At 42.6% G+C, this 20,234-nt stretch overlaps 1 protein-coding gene across 2 annotated transcripts in view; it reads right to left on the bottom strand.

Annotated features, from left to right (window-relative positions):
* Nucleotides 1-74: 74 nt before the first annotated feature.
* LOC121005861 (Y-box-binding protein 3-like) overlaps nucleotides 75-20,234 on the bottom strand; it is a 41,677-nt gene continuing 21,517 nt past the window's right edge. Inside the window, exons 6-9 of one of the 2 annotated variants that reach the window (XM_040438657.1) lie at nucleotides 13,391-13,485; nucleotides 11,655-11,811; nucleotides 3,301-3,385; nucleotides 75-469 (exon numbers count right to left, since the gene is read on the bottom strand). In XM_040438657.1, coding sequence (XP_040294591.1) covers nucleotides 3,326-3,385; nucleotides 11,655-11,811; nucleotides 13,391-13,485 — 312 coding nt within the window. In that variant the 3' untranslated portion in view covers nucleotides 75-469; nucleotides 3,301-3,325. Of the gene's footprint in view, nucleotides 470-3,300; nucleotides 3,386-11,654; nucleotides 11,830-13,390; nucleotides 13,486-20,234 lie in introns of both variants that reach the window. The other variant, XM_040438655.1, reaches the window with a different exon arrangement.

The following is a 20,234-nucleotide window of genomic DNA, read 5'->3' as shown; positions in this document are numbered from 1 at the left end:
TGAACCAAGGTCATGGTATGACCCATGATGTCATCAGATGTGCAACAGCTAGCATTTTTTTATGCATTCCATGCTATTTGCTTCTGAGTGCATTCATATCTGCTGCAGTAGCTAGAACTGCCTCTCTTATTAACTGCTACTTTCGCATGGCATTTGTAGTATTTGGTTCAGGGTACATTAGTCCCACTATTCTTTAAAATATTATCAATAGATATTTGACAGATAGGCTTTATATCTGCTCTGCACGTCTCAAGACATTTTTAAAGGTTTTTGTTCTCAATGATAAACTTATTTTTACTGGCAAGCATAGGTTGTAGATCACCAATTGTTCACTGTGCAGAAATTAACAGCAGGCAAGTGGAGTAGCAAAGACACAGTTCATCACCCTCCTAATTAATAGGCAACTTCTAGCATTAGTAATAGTTCGTGGCCACTTGTCGGGTTCTTCTTTCTTCTGCTCGAATTCTGCCTGAAAAGGAAATTATATAAAAAATTCAACAATCACTGTGTGTCGCTAAAACTGGTCCATGTATTTCGCTGCACTTCACATGATAGTAATCAGTGTTTGAGTAACATGGCAGCTCAGTAATTAGCACTGTTTCATTTGCAGTACTGGTGTTCTGAGTTCTAATTTGACCAAGGTCAACATCTGCATGGAAGCTATTGGGAGGCTTATTGGCCTTTGCACCAGTTTTCCGGTGGCAAGGATCATCTGTGTAATAGATTTATGCCACTGACACTTCCATCATATTTTATCACATATTACCAACCTATGTGTGAATAACAAAGCTGTCTTTCAATTATTCCAGTCCTCCACCTACTACTATAAAAAGGACTACCTTACAGCTAACCCTTCCCTGTACTGTACATCATAAACTAAGATTACTTTTCTCTCCTATTGAGAGCTCCTGCAGAAGGACATTATTTAGGTTTTCATTCTCAATGACAATGGACAAAATTTAAAAAAGACAAAAAATCTAGCAAACTTGACTTAAACCCTTTATGGTGGAAGTGAGTGTCCCATTTGAAATGCCATGCTGAATAAATTCTCACCTGTATGCTCTCATACTGTTTGCCTGTGTTTCCTTCCAGTCTCCAAAAAGATACTCATAGGTTAAAGGAGTTTTCCAGGATTTTCATATTGATAGCCTCTCCTCAGGACTCTCCGAACAGATGATCAGCAAGGGGTTCCAGGAGTCAGACACCCGCTGTTCTCCTATTGATGACCTATTCTGAGGATAGGCTATCAATATGAAGATCCTGGGAAATCCCTTCTAATTGGCTTCCCTTTAAACTGTTCCTAATTTATGTGAGCCTTAAAGGGAACCTGTCAGCACTAAAATGGCCCATAAACCACCAACATTACCTTACAGCTGATGTCATCAGGTTTCTAATGATGTGCTTGTCTATAGTGTATTGCGTTATAGTATACTTTGCTTCAGCGGGTCAATGTGCAGGCGCCGACTCACGGCGGATGTGCCAGAGAACATTGCCATGCTTTCGCACCAGTCACAGAACCAGGAGGGCGCCAGCTTACTGCCAAGCAGTTGCGGACTCCCCGGGTCCACAACAGCAGCACCCAGACTGAAACCAAATACGCTATAGCAGGGATCAATGGTCAGGTGCCGAAAACGAGATCATAGAGCGAATGCGCAAGATCTCCAAATGAAATCGCGCCTGAAGAAAAAGAAAGGTCATCAATAAAATGCGAAGGGATGGGAAAGGAGTGCAGAAAGATTGACTTCAAGAGTGAAAGCTGCTGCCCCCTTATCTTCAAGATCCTTATTTGCAACCAGCCTGAAATAAAAATAGTTTTACAGCGATCATGATTGGACATCTTAGACAAGAACATCATTAGAAACCTGATGATATCAGCTGTAAGGTAATGCTGGAGGTTCATGGACCACTTTGGTGTTGACAGGTTCCCTTTAATCTGGCCATACACATTATACTTCTGACTCTCCCCCAACAGATGATGTTGGGGGAGACAAGGATCAAATCAACTGAATATTTTCGCCTGATCTTTTTGTTCTCCAGGGAGATAAGCCGCCGCCAGAACTGTCTGGCAGCAGCTTTCTCTGCTCTCCCCATAGCATACACAGACACATTCGGCAGGAGCCTAATGGGGAAGCCAGGAGGGAGACGGAAGAGATAGCTGTCAACAGAATAATTGTGCAGTCGATGACTATTGAATGTGTATGGCCAGCTTAAGATAGAGATTCTAGACTGAGTCCCATTAGGGTAATGGATTGATGTGAATGTTGATAATTAGTGTTGAGTGAATCAAAGCCAAACTAATTGACTTCGATACGAATTTCAGGACAAATTTGATTCGCCGCAAAGCCAAATTTCCTCGCGCTTCGTGGTAACATATCTATTATTCCTGAAATGGCGGCAAAAATAAAAAATGTATACCCACCTCATCAATTTGTGCACTGAAAAGGCTGTCTTGGCCATCTTGACTGCAGAATCTGTGCACAATCTCAGTGATAAGGACACCAAGCCCCACCAGCATAATGACATCATCACGTCACCAAGAGATTTCATGCAGTGTCTTCAATCAAGATGGCCATGACGGCCTCTACGCGAGCATATGGATAAGGTGAGTATTTATTTTACTCTGATTAACCCCTGAAAGGCCTAAATTGTAGCGTCATATGCCGCGATCAGCGATTCAATGACAGGGGGACGGCGAGATTGCCATTCCCCGTCATTGCGCCTGCTACATACAATGGAATGCGCTTTGTGGTGAAGTAATTAGTCGCAAATCGAATTTCTTTGTGAAGCTCGGCGAAGCTTATAACTTCGCTCATCTCTATTGATAATCTCGGTACAGCGAGCTATGTTCAATTACTACACACTGATCCTAAGAATATGAGAAATCATCACATTCTTGCTTAACACTCGGTACAAGTGAAGTCCCAGCTTGTTCCTTTATCCTTGAGATGAATGGGGCATTCTTGCAAAACAATCTAGTTATTTTATGAATACAAATAAACGTAGATTTTCAAGTCCATACTGCATGGTTGAGGTATGAGCGCTGGTTGAGGTAATCTAGCACTATGCATTTCATGTCTCAAGCTACGTGTATGGGTCTGAAATTAGACCCATGGAGGACTGTAGTGGAGGAGAGTAGACAAAAAACAGCTTATTATCCACCTTTGAACAGAATAGGAAATTGAGCACTTTGTCTTTTTAGGATGAAACCTAGATGTGATGATCATTAAAGTCCTGTTTCAGCTGAACAGAGGAACAGAAGCAACTGCATATTTGGTAACTGTAACTGACCATCTCACTTACATGATGAAAGATTGGGTCACTCAGATTACACAGCAATGCTCTTCTCAGCCACTGGCACGGGCTTCTCGGCTGTGGTCTCAGTTGGCTGCAGTACATAGAGAAGACAAATAATTTCCACGTCAGCAGTAAGTACACTATTAATTACTATGGTAATAAGATAACAAGCTCACAACATAATATATACCCTCAGCGTAGATCAGAGAGTAGAAGGAAGGCTCTCTATTGTACATATTGTTCTTCTATCTCCATTTACTGTATTATTCTATTAGCCTTTGGATGATTTTTTTCACCTAACAAGCTCATAATATTTCCTTGGGGCAATTTGCATTTAGTCTCTAAAATGACTTGGCCTCAATTAACCGAATGTTACATATATATAGCATGCAGTTTCCAAAATGACTCTTTTTGATCGCTTGTTGTTAAGTTCTTTCGGTGGCGACTAATGATAAATGAGCAATTCTGCCTTCTTTTTTTTTTTTTGCAGCGTTCACCGTGGAGGATATAATTTAAATGATATTTGTGTAGTGAGGGTCGTTATGGACGCGGTGATACCAAACATGTGGGAGAGATTTTATTTTTACAATTTTTAAAAAATTGAAAAGCGTATTTTCAATGTAAAAAAAGCGTATGAACCCCTTCACCCCCAGCGCCGTTATAGTATGGCGCTGACCGGGTCTTTAAAGATGGCGCCCGCCATAGCCGGGGGTGACCGCCTGCTTCTTATAGCAGACACCCGCGGCTCATGTCTGCAAACGACAGTAATGCCGATCGTGGACATTTAACCCCTCAGATGCTGTGGACAATCCGTGATTGGAGGAGCCGGAGCGTGTGTGCAGCAGCCCCTGTCTTTGTTAATTACAGGAGGCTGCTGCATAGTATTTCCTATGGAGCCCTTGCCTGTAAAACAATCTAGTAAAATCATAGGAAACTAGTAAAATCATCATAGACTCCAATGCTAGTGCATTGGAGTCTATGATAATAGCAATCCAATCATTGCATGTTATAGTTCCCTATGGGAACTCTAAAAAGTGTAAAAAAAAAAAAAAAAAAAGTTTTAAAAATTTAATAAATAAAAAAAAAAATGAAAAATTCAAATCATCCCCTTTTCTAAAACAAAAATAAAAGAACTAAAAAATTATATATATACACATCATGGGTGTCGCAATGTGCGAAAATGCCCATAGTATAAAAATATATTCCCCATACAGCAAACAGCAAAACGGAAAAAAGCCTCTAAATGGCCCATTCGATGAAAAGTTCAGATCGCCTCGCAAAAAATTAGCCCCATACATCTCCATACACATAATTACAAAAAAGTTATAGGGGTCAAAATATGGCGACAAAAAAAGAAAACTTTTTTTATCACTATCAAAACACAAGAAAAACTATACATATAAGGTATCGCCAGATTCCTACTGACCTGGAGAATAAAAGAAACTGGTCAGTTTTATCGCACATCGAACGTCATAAATAAAAAACCCGCCAAAACTGTGGTGGAATTGCTTTTTTTTTTTTCAATTTCACTCCATTTGGAATTTTTTTTCTGCTTCCCACTACATCATATGCAATATTAAATGGTGGCGTTGGAAAGTACAACTTGTCCCAGCAAAAATAAGCCCTATATGGCTATGTGAACAGACAAATAAAAAAGTTATGGCTCTGGGAAGGCAGGGAGCGCAAAACGAAAGCGCAAAAAAAAAACAACAATACTCCGTGGGTGAAAGGGTTAATAAGTTATTGGATTTTTTTAAATTTAATAAATGTTTTTTTAATCACCCAATAGTCCCTCCCCACGAGGGGACTATAACAGGAAATATTTAAATTGCTTTAAAAATACAATGCACTATAGTGCATTGCATTTTAATGTCGGTGCTTTACTGACATTGACCAGCAGCCTGCTAAAAAACTCATACCAGGCCACAGCCAACCTTTACACACATCAGCACCCCTGCAATCGCATATGCAGGGTGCTCATGGCAGATAGAGGGAGTCCACTCCCTCTGTCACCACTTACATGCGGTGGGCGCCATTGCCCGTGCAATGTAAGGGGTTAAACAGCCTGGATCTGCACTCCTGTTGCCCGGGCTGTTGAAGCAGTAGTGTGATTCTCATGTGAGAGCCGAGTCACCTCTCTCCGCTGCACAGGGGACCCGTGCACCTCTGAGAACGGGCCACCTTAAAAGGGCATCGGCCCAGCCTAAAGCCCCTTGATTTCCACCTTAAAAAGCGTAATGGTGGTCGCTAAGGGGTTAAAAAAAAGTTTCTCCACCCCCTGCTCCAGTGCCACTGCTCCAATCCTTCCTTCTGTACTGATAATGTCATTTTCCTGCAGTGATGACATGTGTGTAAAACGCAATTGACTGCTGCAGCCAGTCACTGGCCTTAGAGGTAAATGGCATTGGATGTGTAACGAATGGTATACGGGCACATCATCACTGCAGTCATGTAAACAAAGCTCGGCCGGGAGGATCAGAGTGAAGCCACTAAAGAAGAGGGGATTTGAACTGAAGTATGTAACATGTTCCCCACCTTAAAAGTCAAACAGCCCCTTTAACCTTTAGTAAGTTTGAAATGTATTGTTTTGACTGCAAATATTTATTATTCATGTTCGGAAAGTTATTTTATTTTCATGGTATTTCGGTCACTTGCATCTTCTAAAAGTGTATATACTTGGGATCTCCAATTAACTCGCACAACGCGGCCGTTGTTTGGGTCCGCATTCGAGACACCATTTTTGCGGCTCGGATGCGGACTCATTCACTTCAATGGGGCCGCAAAAGATGCGAACAGCACTCCGTGTGCTGTCCGCATCCATTGCTCTGTTCCGTGGCCCCGCCAAAAAAGTAGAACATGTCCTATTCTTGTCCGTTTTGCGGACAAGAATAGGCATTTCTACAATGGGCCGCCCGTTCCGTTCCGCAAATTGCGGAAGGCACACGGCGGCTTCCGTTTTTTGTGGATCGCAAAAAACGGAACGGTCTTGTGCATGAGGCCTCAGGCTACTTTCACAAAGTATCCGTCAGGCTCAGGCTCGGACTGGCCCACAGGGGTACAGGGGAATCCCCCGGTGGGCCCCTGAGCAAGGTGGGCCCCTAGTGTCCTACCCCCTGCACAAGTGGCACATAACACATTAGATTTACTGTGCTACATACATATATTCAATGTATGGTACGGTGGGCCCCCAAAATAAATTTTACTGGTGGGCCCTAGGTACCCCAGTCCGACACTGGTCGGGCTGTACCAGCAGAGGAACAGCCTGCCAGACAGCTTTAATGCATATGCGAAACTAGCCTAAGGCCTTTTTCACACGGGCGTCGTGTGTGAGGGCCGGACAAGATGGGGGTGCATTGCGAAAAAAAAAAAAAAGCGTTTTAATGCGTTTTGCACGCGCGTGATAAAAATGGGCATGTTTTGCACCCAGACCCGAACCCAGACTTCTTCACAGAAGTTCGGGTTTGGGTTAGGTGTTCTGTAGATTTTAAAATAATAGCATTCTTAATACAGAATTCTTAGTAAAATGTCCATTGAGGGGTTAAAAATCATAAACAAATTTAACTCACCCCATCCACTTGGTCGCATAGCGGATCTCCTCTTCTTTCATCAGGACCTGGGTAAAGGACCTTTGATGACATCACTGCGCTCATCACATGGTCCATCATGGTGATGGACCATGTGATGGCTCATGTGATGAACCATGTGATGAGTGCAGTGATGTCATCAAAGGTCCTTTACCCAGGTCCTGAAGAAAGAAGAGGAGATCCGCTACGCGACCAAGTGGATTGAGTTAAATTTGTTTATTATTTTTTTAACCCCTCAATGGACATTTTACTTAGCATTCTGTATTAAGAATGCTATTATTTTCCCTTATAACCATGTTATAAGGTAAAATAATAAAGATCGGGTCCCGCATCCGCACTTGCTTGCGAATGCATGCGATTTTCACGCAGCCCCATTCACTTCTATAGGGCCTGCATTGCGGGAAAAACGCACAATATAGAGCACGCTGCGATTTTCACGCAACGCACAAGTAATGCGTGAAAATCACCGCTCATGTGCACAGCCCCATAGAAATGAATGGATCCAGATTCAGTGCGGGTGCAATGCGTTCACCTCGCGCATTGCACCCGTGTGGAAAACTCACCCGCGTGAAAGACGTCTAAGGCTGGGATCACACGGGCGTTGCGGGTGACGTGCGGAAAAAGATGCGGGTGCGTTGCGGGAAAATGCACGATTTTTCCCCGCGAGTGCAAAGCTTTTTAATGCGTTTTGCACGCGCGTGAGAAAAATCTGCATGTTTGGTACCCAGACCCGAACCCGGACTTCTTCACAGAAGTTCGGGTTTGGGTTAGGCTACTTTCACACCTGCGTTAGGTGCGGATCCGTCTGGTATCTGCACAGACGGATCCGCACCTATAATGCAAACGCTTAGATCCGTTCAGAACGGATCCGTTTGCATTACCATGGACAATTATTTTTCATGATAATCCAAACGGATCCGTTTTGACTTTACATTGAAAGTCAATGGGGACGGATCCGTTTGAAAATTGAGCCATATTGTGTCAACTTCAAACGGATCCGTCCCCATTGACTTACATTGTAAGTCTGGACGGATCCGTTTGTCTCCGCACGGCCAGGCGGACACCCGAACGCTGCAAGCTGCGTTCAGGGGTCCGCCTGCTGAGCGGAGCGGAGGACAAACGGTGCCAAACTGATGCATTCTGAGCGGATCCGCATCCACTCAGAATGCATTAGGGCTGGACGGATCCGTTCGGGGCCGCTTGTGAAAGCCTTCAAACGGAACTCACAAGCGGAGCCCCGAACGCTAGTGTGAAAGTAGCCTTAGGTGTAGAGTAGATTTTGTTATTTTCCCTTATAAAATGGTTATAAGGGAGAATAATAGCATTCTTAATACAGAATGCTTAGTAAAATAGGGATGGAGGGGTTAAAAAAAAAATTAAAAAAATTGAACTCACCTCATCCACTTGTTCGCGCAGCCCGGCTTCTCTTCTGTCTTCTTCTTTGATGAAGAAGATGGTGATGGATCATGTGATGGACCATGTGATGAGCGCAGTGACCACAGGTCCTTTTCCTCCTGGGCATCAAAGAAGAAGACAGAGGAGAGGCAGCGCTGCACGAACAAGTGGATGAGGCGAGTTAAATTATTATATATATTTTTTTTTTAACCCCTCCATCCCTATTTTACTAAGCATTCTGTATTAAGAATGCTATGATTTTCCCTTATAAGCATGTTATAAGGGAAAATAATAATGGTCGGGTCCCCATCCTGATCGTCTCCTAGCAACCATGTGTGAAAATCGCACTGCATCCGCACTTGCTTACGGATGCTTGCTATTTTCACGCAGCCCCATTCACTTCTATGGGGCCTGCATTGCGTGAAAAACGCACAATATAGAGCAAGCTGCGATTTTCACGCAATGCACAAGTGATGCGTGAAAATCACCGCTCATGTGCACAGCCCCATAGAAATGAATGGGTCCGGATTCAGTGCGGTTGCAATGCGTTCACCTCACGCATTGCACCCGCGCGGAAATCTCGCCCATGTGAAAGAGGCCTAAGTGTATGACTATTCACTATTCTATTTACACAAAAAATCGTTTTTAAAGCGGCTCTGTCACCAGGATCAACCTATTAAACCAGGCATACTGCCTGGTAGGGCTCATCATGCTGATTAAAACAATACCTTTCTTTTGTCTGTATGCAAAACTGCAGAGATATCTGCGTTTTTAATCATATGCAAGTTTTTTCTATGCTTATAAGCTAACACATATTAGGCTACTTTCCCATCTGCGTTAGGTGCTGATCCGTCTTGTATCTGCACAAACGGATCCGCACTGATAATGCAAATGCTTGTATCCGTTCAGAACGGATCCGTTTGCATTATTCTTTCCAAAAAAAGTCAAAGTCAAAACGGATCCGTCCTGACTTACATTAAAAGTCAATGGGGGACGGATCAGTTTTCAATTGCACCATATTGTGTCAGTGAAAACGGATCCATCCCCATTGACTTACATTGTAAGCCAGGACGGATCCGTTTGGCTCTGTATCGTCAGGCTGCAAGCAGCGTTTTGGCGTCTGCCTCCAGAGCGGACTACAGGCGCAACGGAGCCAAACTGATGCATTCTGATTTGAACGGATCCTTATCCATTCAGAATGCATTGGGGCTGAACTGATCCACTTTGGGCCGCTTGTGAGAGCCCTGAAATGGATCTCACAAGCGGACCCAAAAAACGCCAGTGTGAAAGTAGCCTAACTGGGGTCTTTCTAATCATATATTGTGCTTGTAAATAAAGCAGTAACATGTAAATCAGCTTTCTCAGCAGATCTCAGTGTGGTGAAACCATAGTATATAGAGTATATGATATGTACGTGCTAGGACACAGCTCTGTCCTCAGCATTCTCATGTCTAGCCCTGTCAATCATGGGGGAAAGGAGGAGTGTGCAGAGCACAAGGGGTGTTACAAAGCAGTGCTCCAAGGATTCAGCTCCGCCACTTGGTGCTCCAATTGCTAAATTGTATATGAATAATAATGCAAATATCTCTACAGACAAAAGAAATGTATAGTTTTAATCAGCATGATGAGCCCTACCAGGCAGTCTGCCTGTTAATATGGTTGATCCTGGTGATAGAGCCCCTTTAAAGTCACTACAACTGTGCTCTTACTGTGCCCATACATTTTATTGCCATATTTTAGGTTTATTGCAAGCTAGGCTTAGAAGACCCAATAATTACTCGAGAATGATTGATGATGATGATTGGCCTATAACTTACACTGCGTGCAGAATTATTAGGCAAATGAGTATTTTGACCACATCATCCTCTTTATGCATGTTGTCTTACTCCAAGCTGTATAGGCTCGAAAGCCTACTACCAATTAAGCATATTAGGTGATGTGCATCTCTGTAATGACAAGGGTTGTGGTCTAATGACATCAACACCCTATATTAGGTGTGCATAATTATTAGGCAAAATGGGTCAAAAGAAGGACTTGACAGGCTCAGAAAAGTCAAAAATAGTGAGATATCTTGCAGAGGGATGCAGCACTCTTAAAATTGCAAAGCTTCTGAAGCGTGATCATCGAACAATCAAGCGTTTCATTCAAAATAGTCAACAGGGTCGCAAGAAGCGTGTGGAAAAACCAAGGCGCAAAATAACTGCCCAGGAACTGAGAAAAGTCAAGCGTGCAGCTGCCAAGATGCCACTTGCCACCAGTTTGGCCATATTTCAGAGCTGCAACATCACTGGAGTGCCCAAAAGCACAAGGTGTGCAATACTCAGAGACATGGCCAAGGTAAGAAAGGCTGAAAGACGACCACCACTGAACAAGACATACAAGCTGAAACGTCAAGACTGAGCCAAGAAATATCTCAAGACTGATTTTTCTAAGGTTTTATGGACTGATGAAATGAGAGTGAGTCTTGATGGGCCAGATGGATGGGCCCGTGGCTGGATTGGTAAAGGGCAGAGAGCTCCAGTCCGACTCAGACGCCAGCAAGGTGGAGGTGGAGTACTGGTTTGGGCTGGTATTATCAAAGATGAGCTTGTGGGGCCTTTTCGGGTTGAGGATGGAGTCAAGCTCAACTCCCAGTCCTACTGCCAGTTTCTGGATGACACCTTCTTCAAGCAGTGGTACAGGAAGAAGTCTGCATCCTTCAAGAAAAACATGATTTTCATGCAGGACAATGCTCCATCACACGCGTCCAAGTACTCCACAGCGTGGCTGGCAAGAAAGGGTATAAAAGAATAAAATCTAATGACATGGCCTCCTTGTTCACCTGATCTGAACCCCATTGAGAACCTGTGGTCCATCATCAAATGTGAGATTTACAAGGAGGGAAAACAGTACACCTCTCTGAACAGTGTCTGGGAGGCTGTGGTTGCTGCTGCACGCAATGTTGATGGTGAACAGATCAAAACACTGACAGAATCCATGGATGGCAGGCTTTTGAGTGTCCTTGCAAAGAAAGGTGGCTATATTGGTCACTGATTTGTTTTTGTTTTGTTATGAATGTCAGAAATGTATATTTGTGAATGTTGAGATGTTATATTGGTTTCACTGGTAAAAATAAATAATTGAAATGGGTATATATTTGTTTTTTGTTAAGTTGCCTAATAATTACGCACAGTAATAGTCACCTGCACACACAGATATCCCCCTAAAATAGCTAAAACTAAAAACAAACTAAAAACTACTTCCAAAAATATTCAGCTTTGATATTAATGAGTTTTTTGGGTTCATTGAGAACATGGTTGTTGTTCAATAATAAAATTAATCCTCAAAAATACAACTTGCCTAATAATTCTGCACTCCCTGTATATCTTAAATCTTACATACTGTGACCTCCTTAGTCCCTTGTATCGGAGCAGTTCCTTGGTTAGGGCGACGCCGGAAGTTGTACGGTCTTCGGAAACCACGTCGATTTTGTTGATCTCGATCTCCTATATCATACTGGTTTTCTTTGTTTTCATTTTCTCCAGTAGATGGAAGTGGTCTGGTTTGAGGCATAGGTCTGTTAGAAAATGTATGTATAACTGTTGAAATGTTCCTGTATGGTTTTTTTATTACGTTAAAGCTAAAAAATAACCAGCTTAAACAGGTTGTCTCACCATAAAAGCCCTTCTGAAAATGTGCCTGGGTCTGACTACAAAAAGCCTTACTCTCTTATTTCTGGGGGAAGTTGAGACAGCTGTATGTACATTTAGTACATGGCAACCAATTAAAGGAATGGTCATCAATGAAATACATAGATGGACTAGGTCTGCCGGAATCTGTGATTTTACAGTCATGTTTCCAAAGAGATTTTTTGACTCTCCTACCATGAAAATGGGGATTTTAAACGAGTTTACACATTTAAAAACTTTTATAATTGCAAGGGGTCTAACTACTGGGACCTCTAGTGATCATGAGGGGCCTCGAATCCCTTGTTGAATGGAGCAGCGGTGCTCATGCGTGGCTACCACTCCATTTGCTTATTTGAGACTGTCAGAGATAGCCAAGCACTGTACTTGGCAGTCCCATAGAAGTTGAATGTAGCAGTGGTCACTCATGCACACGACCTCCACATTCATACAGAGGAGTCTGTGACCCTTGTTCTTGTGATCACTGGGGGTCATAGTGGTTGAACTTCCAGTGATCATGCAGTTATTACCTATCCTATGGGGAAATAAAAAAAAATGTTAATGGGGGAAAAAAATCATTCATTTTTTTATTTATTTAAATACATGCATGCAAGGGGCATACACAGACCTCGTAGGTCCCCATTGCAAACCTTAGTACGGGCCCTCCTGTTTCCAACTACACGTGCATCAATCACTCATTTCAGAATGCAAAGCGCAAGGCCCCAGATTTATGATGAATTTTTTTTATTAGGCAAAGGAAATTTTTATTAAAAAATTTGTAATACAAAAAGCCAAACCTGGCCTCACCCACTTTATCTGACTTCTTTTCCAGAAAAAAATGGAACAGGTGCTTCATAAATACAGCACTGAAAATCATAATTCTCAATCTATTCACAGCAGACAACTGCCATTAATACATCGATAAATCGCTTACTTCCCATCTATTGCAAAGCTGGCTGCCTGTAGCAACCACTAGAGGGAGCTCAGTGCATAAGAATTTATACAGTTACTGTAATCATCTGTTTGCACTGAGCTCCTTCTTGTGATGGCTGCATTAAAAAAATACAGTGTCTTTGCATCAGAAAGAATAAGGAGGAGTTCAGTACCATCCCCCAGGTCCAGTAGCAGTTGCATGTTCTGCCTCCATTGATAGTACGCCACTGATGCATGCACCAATGAGACCAGTGGTTCATGATAACGTCTTTCAAGAAGTCTGTACTAGTGCCACTAAAAATATATCAGGATATTTGAACGTTATTGTTTTTTACACTAAAATATCCTAGTTAATGTTGGTAGGAACAATAGGCTAATGATTGTGGTGACCATGGGAGTTTTGTACAGAACATCGCTCCCAATCAAACAAGGCACTTTACCATAAAATAAATAACTTTAATAACTATTTGGATTTTATATAGATATATAAACAATAGAATTATAAGTTTAGAAACTTACCTACGGTACCTTGGTCTGTAGTTGGTAGGCTGGCGAATTGGTTGCTGGGCTTGGGTTGCTTCAGGGGCACCATCTTTGATCTCTCCATCACCTCCCTAGTATGGTAAAGGGCTGTCTTAGTTATCAAGTATAACAATTTGTACAGTATTATGTATACATAAAGCAGAAGCAATTTATATATATATATATATATATATATATATATATATATATATATATATATATATAATATATAAATTATAATATATATACAGTCAGGTCCATAAATATTGGGACATCAACAGAATTCTAACATTTTTGGCTCTATACACCACCACAATGGATTTGAAATGAAACGAACAAGATGTGCTTTAACTGCAGACTGTCAGCTTTAATTTGAGGGTATTTACATCCAAATCAGGTGAACGGTGTAGGAATTACAACAGTTTGCATATGTGCCTCCCACTTGTTAAGGGACCAAAAGTAATGGGACAATTGGCTTCTCAGCTGTTCCATGGCCAGGTGTGTGTTATTCCCTCATTATCCCAATTACAATGAGCAGATAAAAGGTCCAGAGTTAATTTCAAGTGTGCTATTTGCATTTGGAATCTGTTGCTGTCAACTCTCAAGATGAGATCCAAAGAGCTGTCACTATCAGTGAAGCAAGCCATCATTAGGCTGAAAAAACAAAACAAACCCATCAGAGAGATAGCAAAAACATTAAGAGAAGACTTCACCAGAGTGAATACAGAGGGTTCACCACAAGATGTAAACCATTGGTAAACCTCAAAAACAGGAAGGCCAGATTAGAGTTTGCCAAACGACATCTAAAAAAGCCTTCACATTTCTGGAACAACATCCTATGGACAGATGAGACCAAGATCAACTTGTACCAGAGTGATGGGAATAGAAAAGTATGGAGAAGGAAAGGAACTGCTCATGATCCTAAGCATACCACCTCATCAGTGAATCATGGTGGTGGTAGTGTCATGGCTTGGGCATGTATGGCTGCCAATGGAACTGGTTCTCTTGTATTTATTGATGATGTGACTGCTGACAAAAGCAGCAGGATGAAGTGTTTCAGGCAATATTATCTGCTCATATTCTGCCAAATGCTTCAGAACTCATTGGATGCGCTTCACAGTGCAGATGGACAATGACCCAAAGCATACTGTAAAAGCAACCAAAGAGTTTTTTAAGGGAAAGAAGTGGAATGTTATGCAATGGCCAAGTCAATCACCTGACCTGAATCCGATTGAGCATGCATTTCACTTGCTGAAGACAAAACTGAAGGGCAAATGCCCCAAGGACAAGCAGGAACTGAAGACAGTTGCAGTAGAGGCCTGGCAGGGATGAAACCCAGCGTCTGGTGATGTCTATGTGTTCCAGACTTCAGGATGTAATTGACTGCAAAGGATTTGCAACCAAGTATTAAAAAGTGAAAGTTTGATTTATGATTATTATTCTGTCCCATTACTTTTGGTCCCTTAACAAGTGGGAGGCACATATGCAAACTGTTGTAATTCCCACACCGTTCACCTGATTTGGATGTAAATATCCTCAAATTAAAGCTGACAGTCTGCAGTTAAAGCACGTCTTGTTTGTTACATTTCAAATCCATTGTGGTGGTGTATAGAGCCAACAATTTTAGAATTGTGTCGATGTCCCAATATTTATGGACCTGACTATATATATATATATATATCATTTATAAAAACTGCCCAGAAAAAAAAATGTCCTTGCTCCCTAAAACAACCAATATAAGTTCAGGTTTCATTTTCACATGTTTTTCTTCATAAAATGTAATTAGTGCACCCTTACACAGTAACGGTGTCATATAATGGATATTCAGATTATCTTTCTTCCAAGAGAATGAAAGCAGCCTCATAGTGCCACAGAGTAGAGATTGCTATGTTATAGTTAACATCTGACCCTTTAACAGGACTTGTAGAATGACTAGCCAAACCAATAGCATTCTTCAAAGGGAAAGAAGGATCATGGGTGTCAGTACAGAGCTTGGTTGGCCAAGTGAGAGGCCCTTGTTGTGAATCTTAGAGGGAGCTCTATCCCCAATTTTTTTCAGAGAATGTTCTTGGTTTGGTAATGTTGCAAGTGAAGCAAGCCCTTGAGGAGCCGGTGTGGAGGAAGGGAGTAGTAGTGGCCCTGACTATGGGATGTGTCACAGTGGTTTCCCTCAGGTTGCTGCTTTCTAGAGATGGCGCAGTGACAGGAGAGTGCACAATTTCTTCCTCGGGGCACACTGATGGTAGTTTGGGGTGCTCTAGATGTTGGTGGTTGTATGGGTGCCTGGCAGAAGGTGTAGTAGTGTAATGGCCGATGTATGGTGCGGTAGGGGTCAGGAAACCAGGCTAGAGGTAGAAGAATAAACATCTCTTTTTACTTGAGTGCAAAATAGGATTTGCAGTACATCCAACAATAATCTGTACATAGTGCAAATCCTTTTCCTAGATGGTGAGTTATGGAGATTGGCAACGTGGCAAATAATGGCACTCTTATCTTTTTCCTATCTTTCTAAAGTCTCTCTTTAGAATCTCTGGCTAGAAACTGTAATCTGGCAATTGTGACTGTAGTGTCCGCTGTGGAATACAGGTTTAAGAGGTACGTCCAGAACGTGCTTAAGTGTGAAGGGTGTCTTAACTGTAGTCCCTCACAAGCAACAAAGTCTGTATCGCTGTAGTCACAGATTACCTTGCTGACTCCTACACTACCATGAAGACTGAAGTTCTTATTTATTTCTCTCTTTCCTGATGTAACAGAAGCAGTAACTTTCACAGAGATCGGTTAGTTTCTGGATCCTGAGGCCTAAGGAGAAGGAGCAAATGGACTTACTTCCTGTCTAGCAGGGGAGTCAAGTCTAGTGAATGAGGAGAGAGGAAGCAAGACCAGCCCACTCCTGCTAAGAGGGGGTGGGACAGAGTGATTAACCCTAGGTCATGCTGGATGTACATAACATTAAAGGGCTTCTGTCACTCCACTAAACTAATATTTTTTTGTCTCCTTAAAATCCTTATGCTGCGATTTCTCAATATATAGGGCTATTACTCAGTTTGGTTCAGTAGTTATATCAAAAACTGACTTTTATAATATGCAAATTACCTCTCTAGCAGCAGGTAGGGCGGCTACCTGCTGCTAGCAGCCGCATCCTCCATTCATAATGACGCCCCTCCTCATGTTGATTGACAGGGCCAGCGGACGCACTCGTTCTCTGCTGGCCCTGTCTGCATTTAAAATCTGGCGCCGGAGCCGTACCTGTCTTGAGTCGGCGCAGGCGCACTGAGGGGGAGGACGCTCGCTCGGCCGCTCCATCCTCAGTGCGCCTGCGCCGATGACGTCACATGTACACCTGGCGCAGGCGCACTGAGGATGGAGCGGCCGAGTGAGCGTCCTCCACTCAGTGCGCCTGCGCCAACTGAAGACCGGCGCGAGATTTAAAACGCAGACAGGGCCAGCAGTGAACAAGCGCGTCCGCTGGCCCTGTCAATCAACATGAGGAGGGGGCGTCATTATGAATGGAGGATGCGGCTGCTAGCAGCAGGTAGCCGCCCTACCTGCTGCTAGAGAGGTAATTTGCATATTATAAAAGTCAGTTTTTTTATATAACTACTGAACCAAACTGAGTAATAGCCCTATATATTGAGAAATCGCAGCATAAGGATTTTAAGGAGACAAAAAAATAATAATGAGTTTAGTAGAGTGACAGAAGCCCTTTAAATAACAGTACATAACATAACATTACAAACTATTTGCAGATACCTTCTGTACTGGGTTACTGCACAAGGCCTGTTGAAGTGTTGGTTATTGACTATAGGATAGCAACCACACTTCCAAGATGAGTGTCATATAATGAGTCGCTAAGAATAGCTGTCCATACATAGCTTTCTGTTGGCATATGACATGAAAAACAAAAGTCTGACAACAATCTATTATTTTTGAGAAATGCTTCATATTCTTGTATCATTCTATTACTTTAAGGCTGGCTCCACGCATTGCCGCTACGATGCAGTTTTCGTAGAGGTTTTCTGAAATTACAGCAAAAACGCTGCTGTTTGCCATGATTTAGGAAAACTGCAGCAAAACTATGAAGGGTATGTGGCCACAATATGTGGACCCTTCCTAACAAAGGTAGCCCATTTGAATATCAATTCAAAGCTATTTAGGATATACACATTCAACAAATAAAGAGTAGAGCTTTCAGAGATGAATAAATATATCATATGGAGAGTGCATGATTATTCTTATCTATAAACATTTGCAAATATGGCTATATTATTAGATGCAATAGCACTCTGCAACCAGCACTCCGCCCTGCCTCTATGCTGGATGTTGAATGAGGCATTGGTGTACATTTTGGCCGAAGCGTAATAAGCCACTCACCACGTCAAGGTCGCCTCTATGAGTAGTCCCTAACACTAGTGCCTACCTGTTATGGGCCATGATAGCCACACAAAGTCCAGGGAGCGCAGGCACAGCATGCACGCCAGGCACACTCTGCTTTTAACCCCGTCTGGTGCCGTGACAGCTTTCATCGGATCCAGGGATGCAAGTATGTGTGTTTCGCCATAGCGATGTGCACCTGCATACAGGGTTGTGCTGACTGAACCCCCCACATTTTTTTCTTTGTAGTATATATTGGAGGCGTGGCGATCTCCATGCAGTCATGCACACCTGACCAGTTAGTCTGCCCTGGAGGCTGGTTTTAAAGTCAGTATAAAACTGAGTCTGCTTTTACAGCGCCTACCAGTAGCCATTTGGCTCCAGGAGAAGTACATAGTGGGCTCAGCATGCATGTTGGTACTTGCATCCCTGGATCTGATGAAAGCTGTCACGGCACCGGACGGGGTTAATAGCAGAGTGTGCCTGGCGTGCATGCTGTGCCTGCGCTCCCTGGACTTTGTGTGGCTATCATGTCCCATAACAGGTAGGAACTAGTGTTAGGGACCACTCATAGAGGCGACCTTGACGTGGTGAGTGGCTTATTACGCTTTGGCCAAAATGTACACCAATGCCTCATTCAACATCCAGCATAGAGGCAGGGCAGAGTGCTGGTTGCAGAGTGCTATTGCATTTGTGTTTTTGCGTTTGTATGTGTATTTTGCTTGCCCATCAAGTGCTTTTCCATGTTGAGGTTTTCTGATGCAGTTTTTGAAGCCCAAACTAGGTGTGGATCATAATGGGAAAGTAAGTATAAAGGACAGACACTACCTCACCTCTTTTTTGCATACACTTCTGCTTTGGGCTCCAAAACTACATCAGAAAACCTGAACGTGTGAACCCAGCCTGACAAGTCATTGTGGGCATAACCCTTAGACACATGTGCTTGTAACCTGAGTTGTTCAAGTTGACTGGGCTTTCACACTCCCTTTTCTCTCATAATCCTAAGCATCTGTCTCTCTCACACACAGTATGAAATTCAAGAGATAAATTTAGACTTTCAACAAGAGCAGCTGCTCCACTTAATTCTCCATCTACCAGTTCATTTCCAGGAAGAAACCACTGACAGTCTTTTACAAGTTAGAGCTGTGACATCTATATCAGCTCTATTACATTGCCTGTTTTGGTGGTTGATTTCCGCTAAAAAAATCTGCAAGACAAATCCGCACCACATCATGTGGATTTTGTGGAGAAATTTGTTCCAGATTTGCCTATGGATTCAAACACTTGATTGCATAAAATAGAAAAAAATATTCTTCATCTTACATATCCCGTGCCATACCTGTGCCACCACTTTCCTGGTTCCCCAATTATATTTTCTTACTTGTCTCTACCAAAGACATGTCAGCACCAAGAGCATAGCTACAGGGGGTGCAGAAGTAGCAGTTGCTACTGGGCCCAGGAGCCCAAGAGGGTCCAAAGACCCGTGAGGGAAGACACCAGTATTATAGAAAGTGCACGTTCTGGGGGCTCCGTTATAGATTTTGCACTGGGGCCCAGAATCTTTAAGTTACACCTCTGGCTGGTGGGTCAAGAATTTGTCATGGGAGTGGGGGTTGCCATTTTTATTTTTCTCAAGCAGAAGGAAGGCTATGTGCTCCCCTGCCCATGGCCACAAAGCACTGAGGAAAGGGGGGCACAAGTTGAACTCTTGCACCAGGGCCCATGAGCCTTTAGCTATGCCCCTGGTCAGCACATGATCACTTTAGCTTATCGCAATGCAATGTCCTTACTAGAGCCTGGCAACCAGAGGCTGACAGGACCAGGAAAGTGTCACCATGGGTGTGAAAAGCATTAGTAAGGTGGATAGGTGGAGCAAATATTTTTTGTATTTTCTACTATTGTTTGCACTCTGCACCTGCATATTTTGCTAAGGATCTGTCAGTAATATGCATCAAAATTCGCAACACTAGGATTTAATTGTGAATTTACTCACCCCCATTGAAGTCAATGTAGAAAATCTGCTACAAATTTACGGTCTTTCCAGGACAGAAATTTAAAAATCCACATCACAGGTCAATTTTGTGCATAAAATTTTTGCAATATGTGGATGAAATGTAATCTCTCATCCACCGTAAAAAGCCACATCATTTCCATCTCTTTTGTGATCCCCCTATATGGGTTTCCCAGTAGCCATGAAAGGAAAGGCGGTAATTTCAGTTGGTCAAGTGGTCCCAACACTTGAGCAGGGGACCCATTGTAAGAGGCAAGACATGCAAGCTTGATAAAGTCCTGATCAAAAGTTTAAGACCACTTGAAAAATTGCAAAAAATCATATTTAGCATGGCTGGATCTTAATAAGGTTCCAAGTAGAGCTTCAACATGCAACAAGAAGAAATGGAAGTGAGACAAAACATTTTTTGAGCATTCAATTTAATGAAAACAACGAATAAACTGAAACAGGCTGTTTTTC

Source organism: Bufo bufo, chromosome 6 (genome assembly GCF_905171765.1).
Source record: "Bufo bufo chromosome 6, aBufBuf1.1, whole genome shotgun sequence".
In the NCBI taxonomy this organism is placed as follows: domain Eukaryota; kingdom Metazoa; phylum Chordata; class Amphibia; order Anura; family Bufonidae; genus Bufo; species Bufo bufo.
This window is presented reverse-complemented; position numbering and strand designations above follow the sequence as displayed.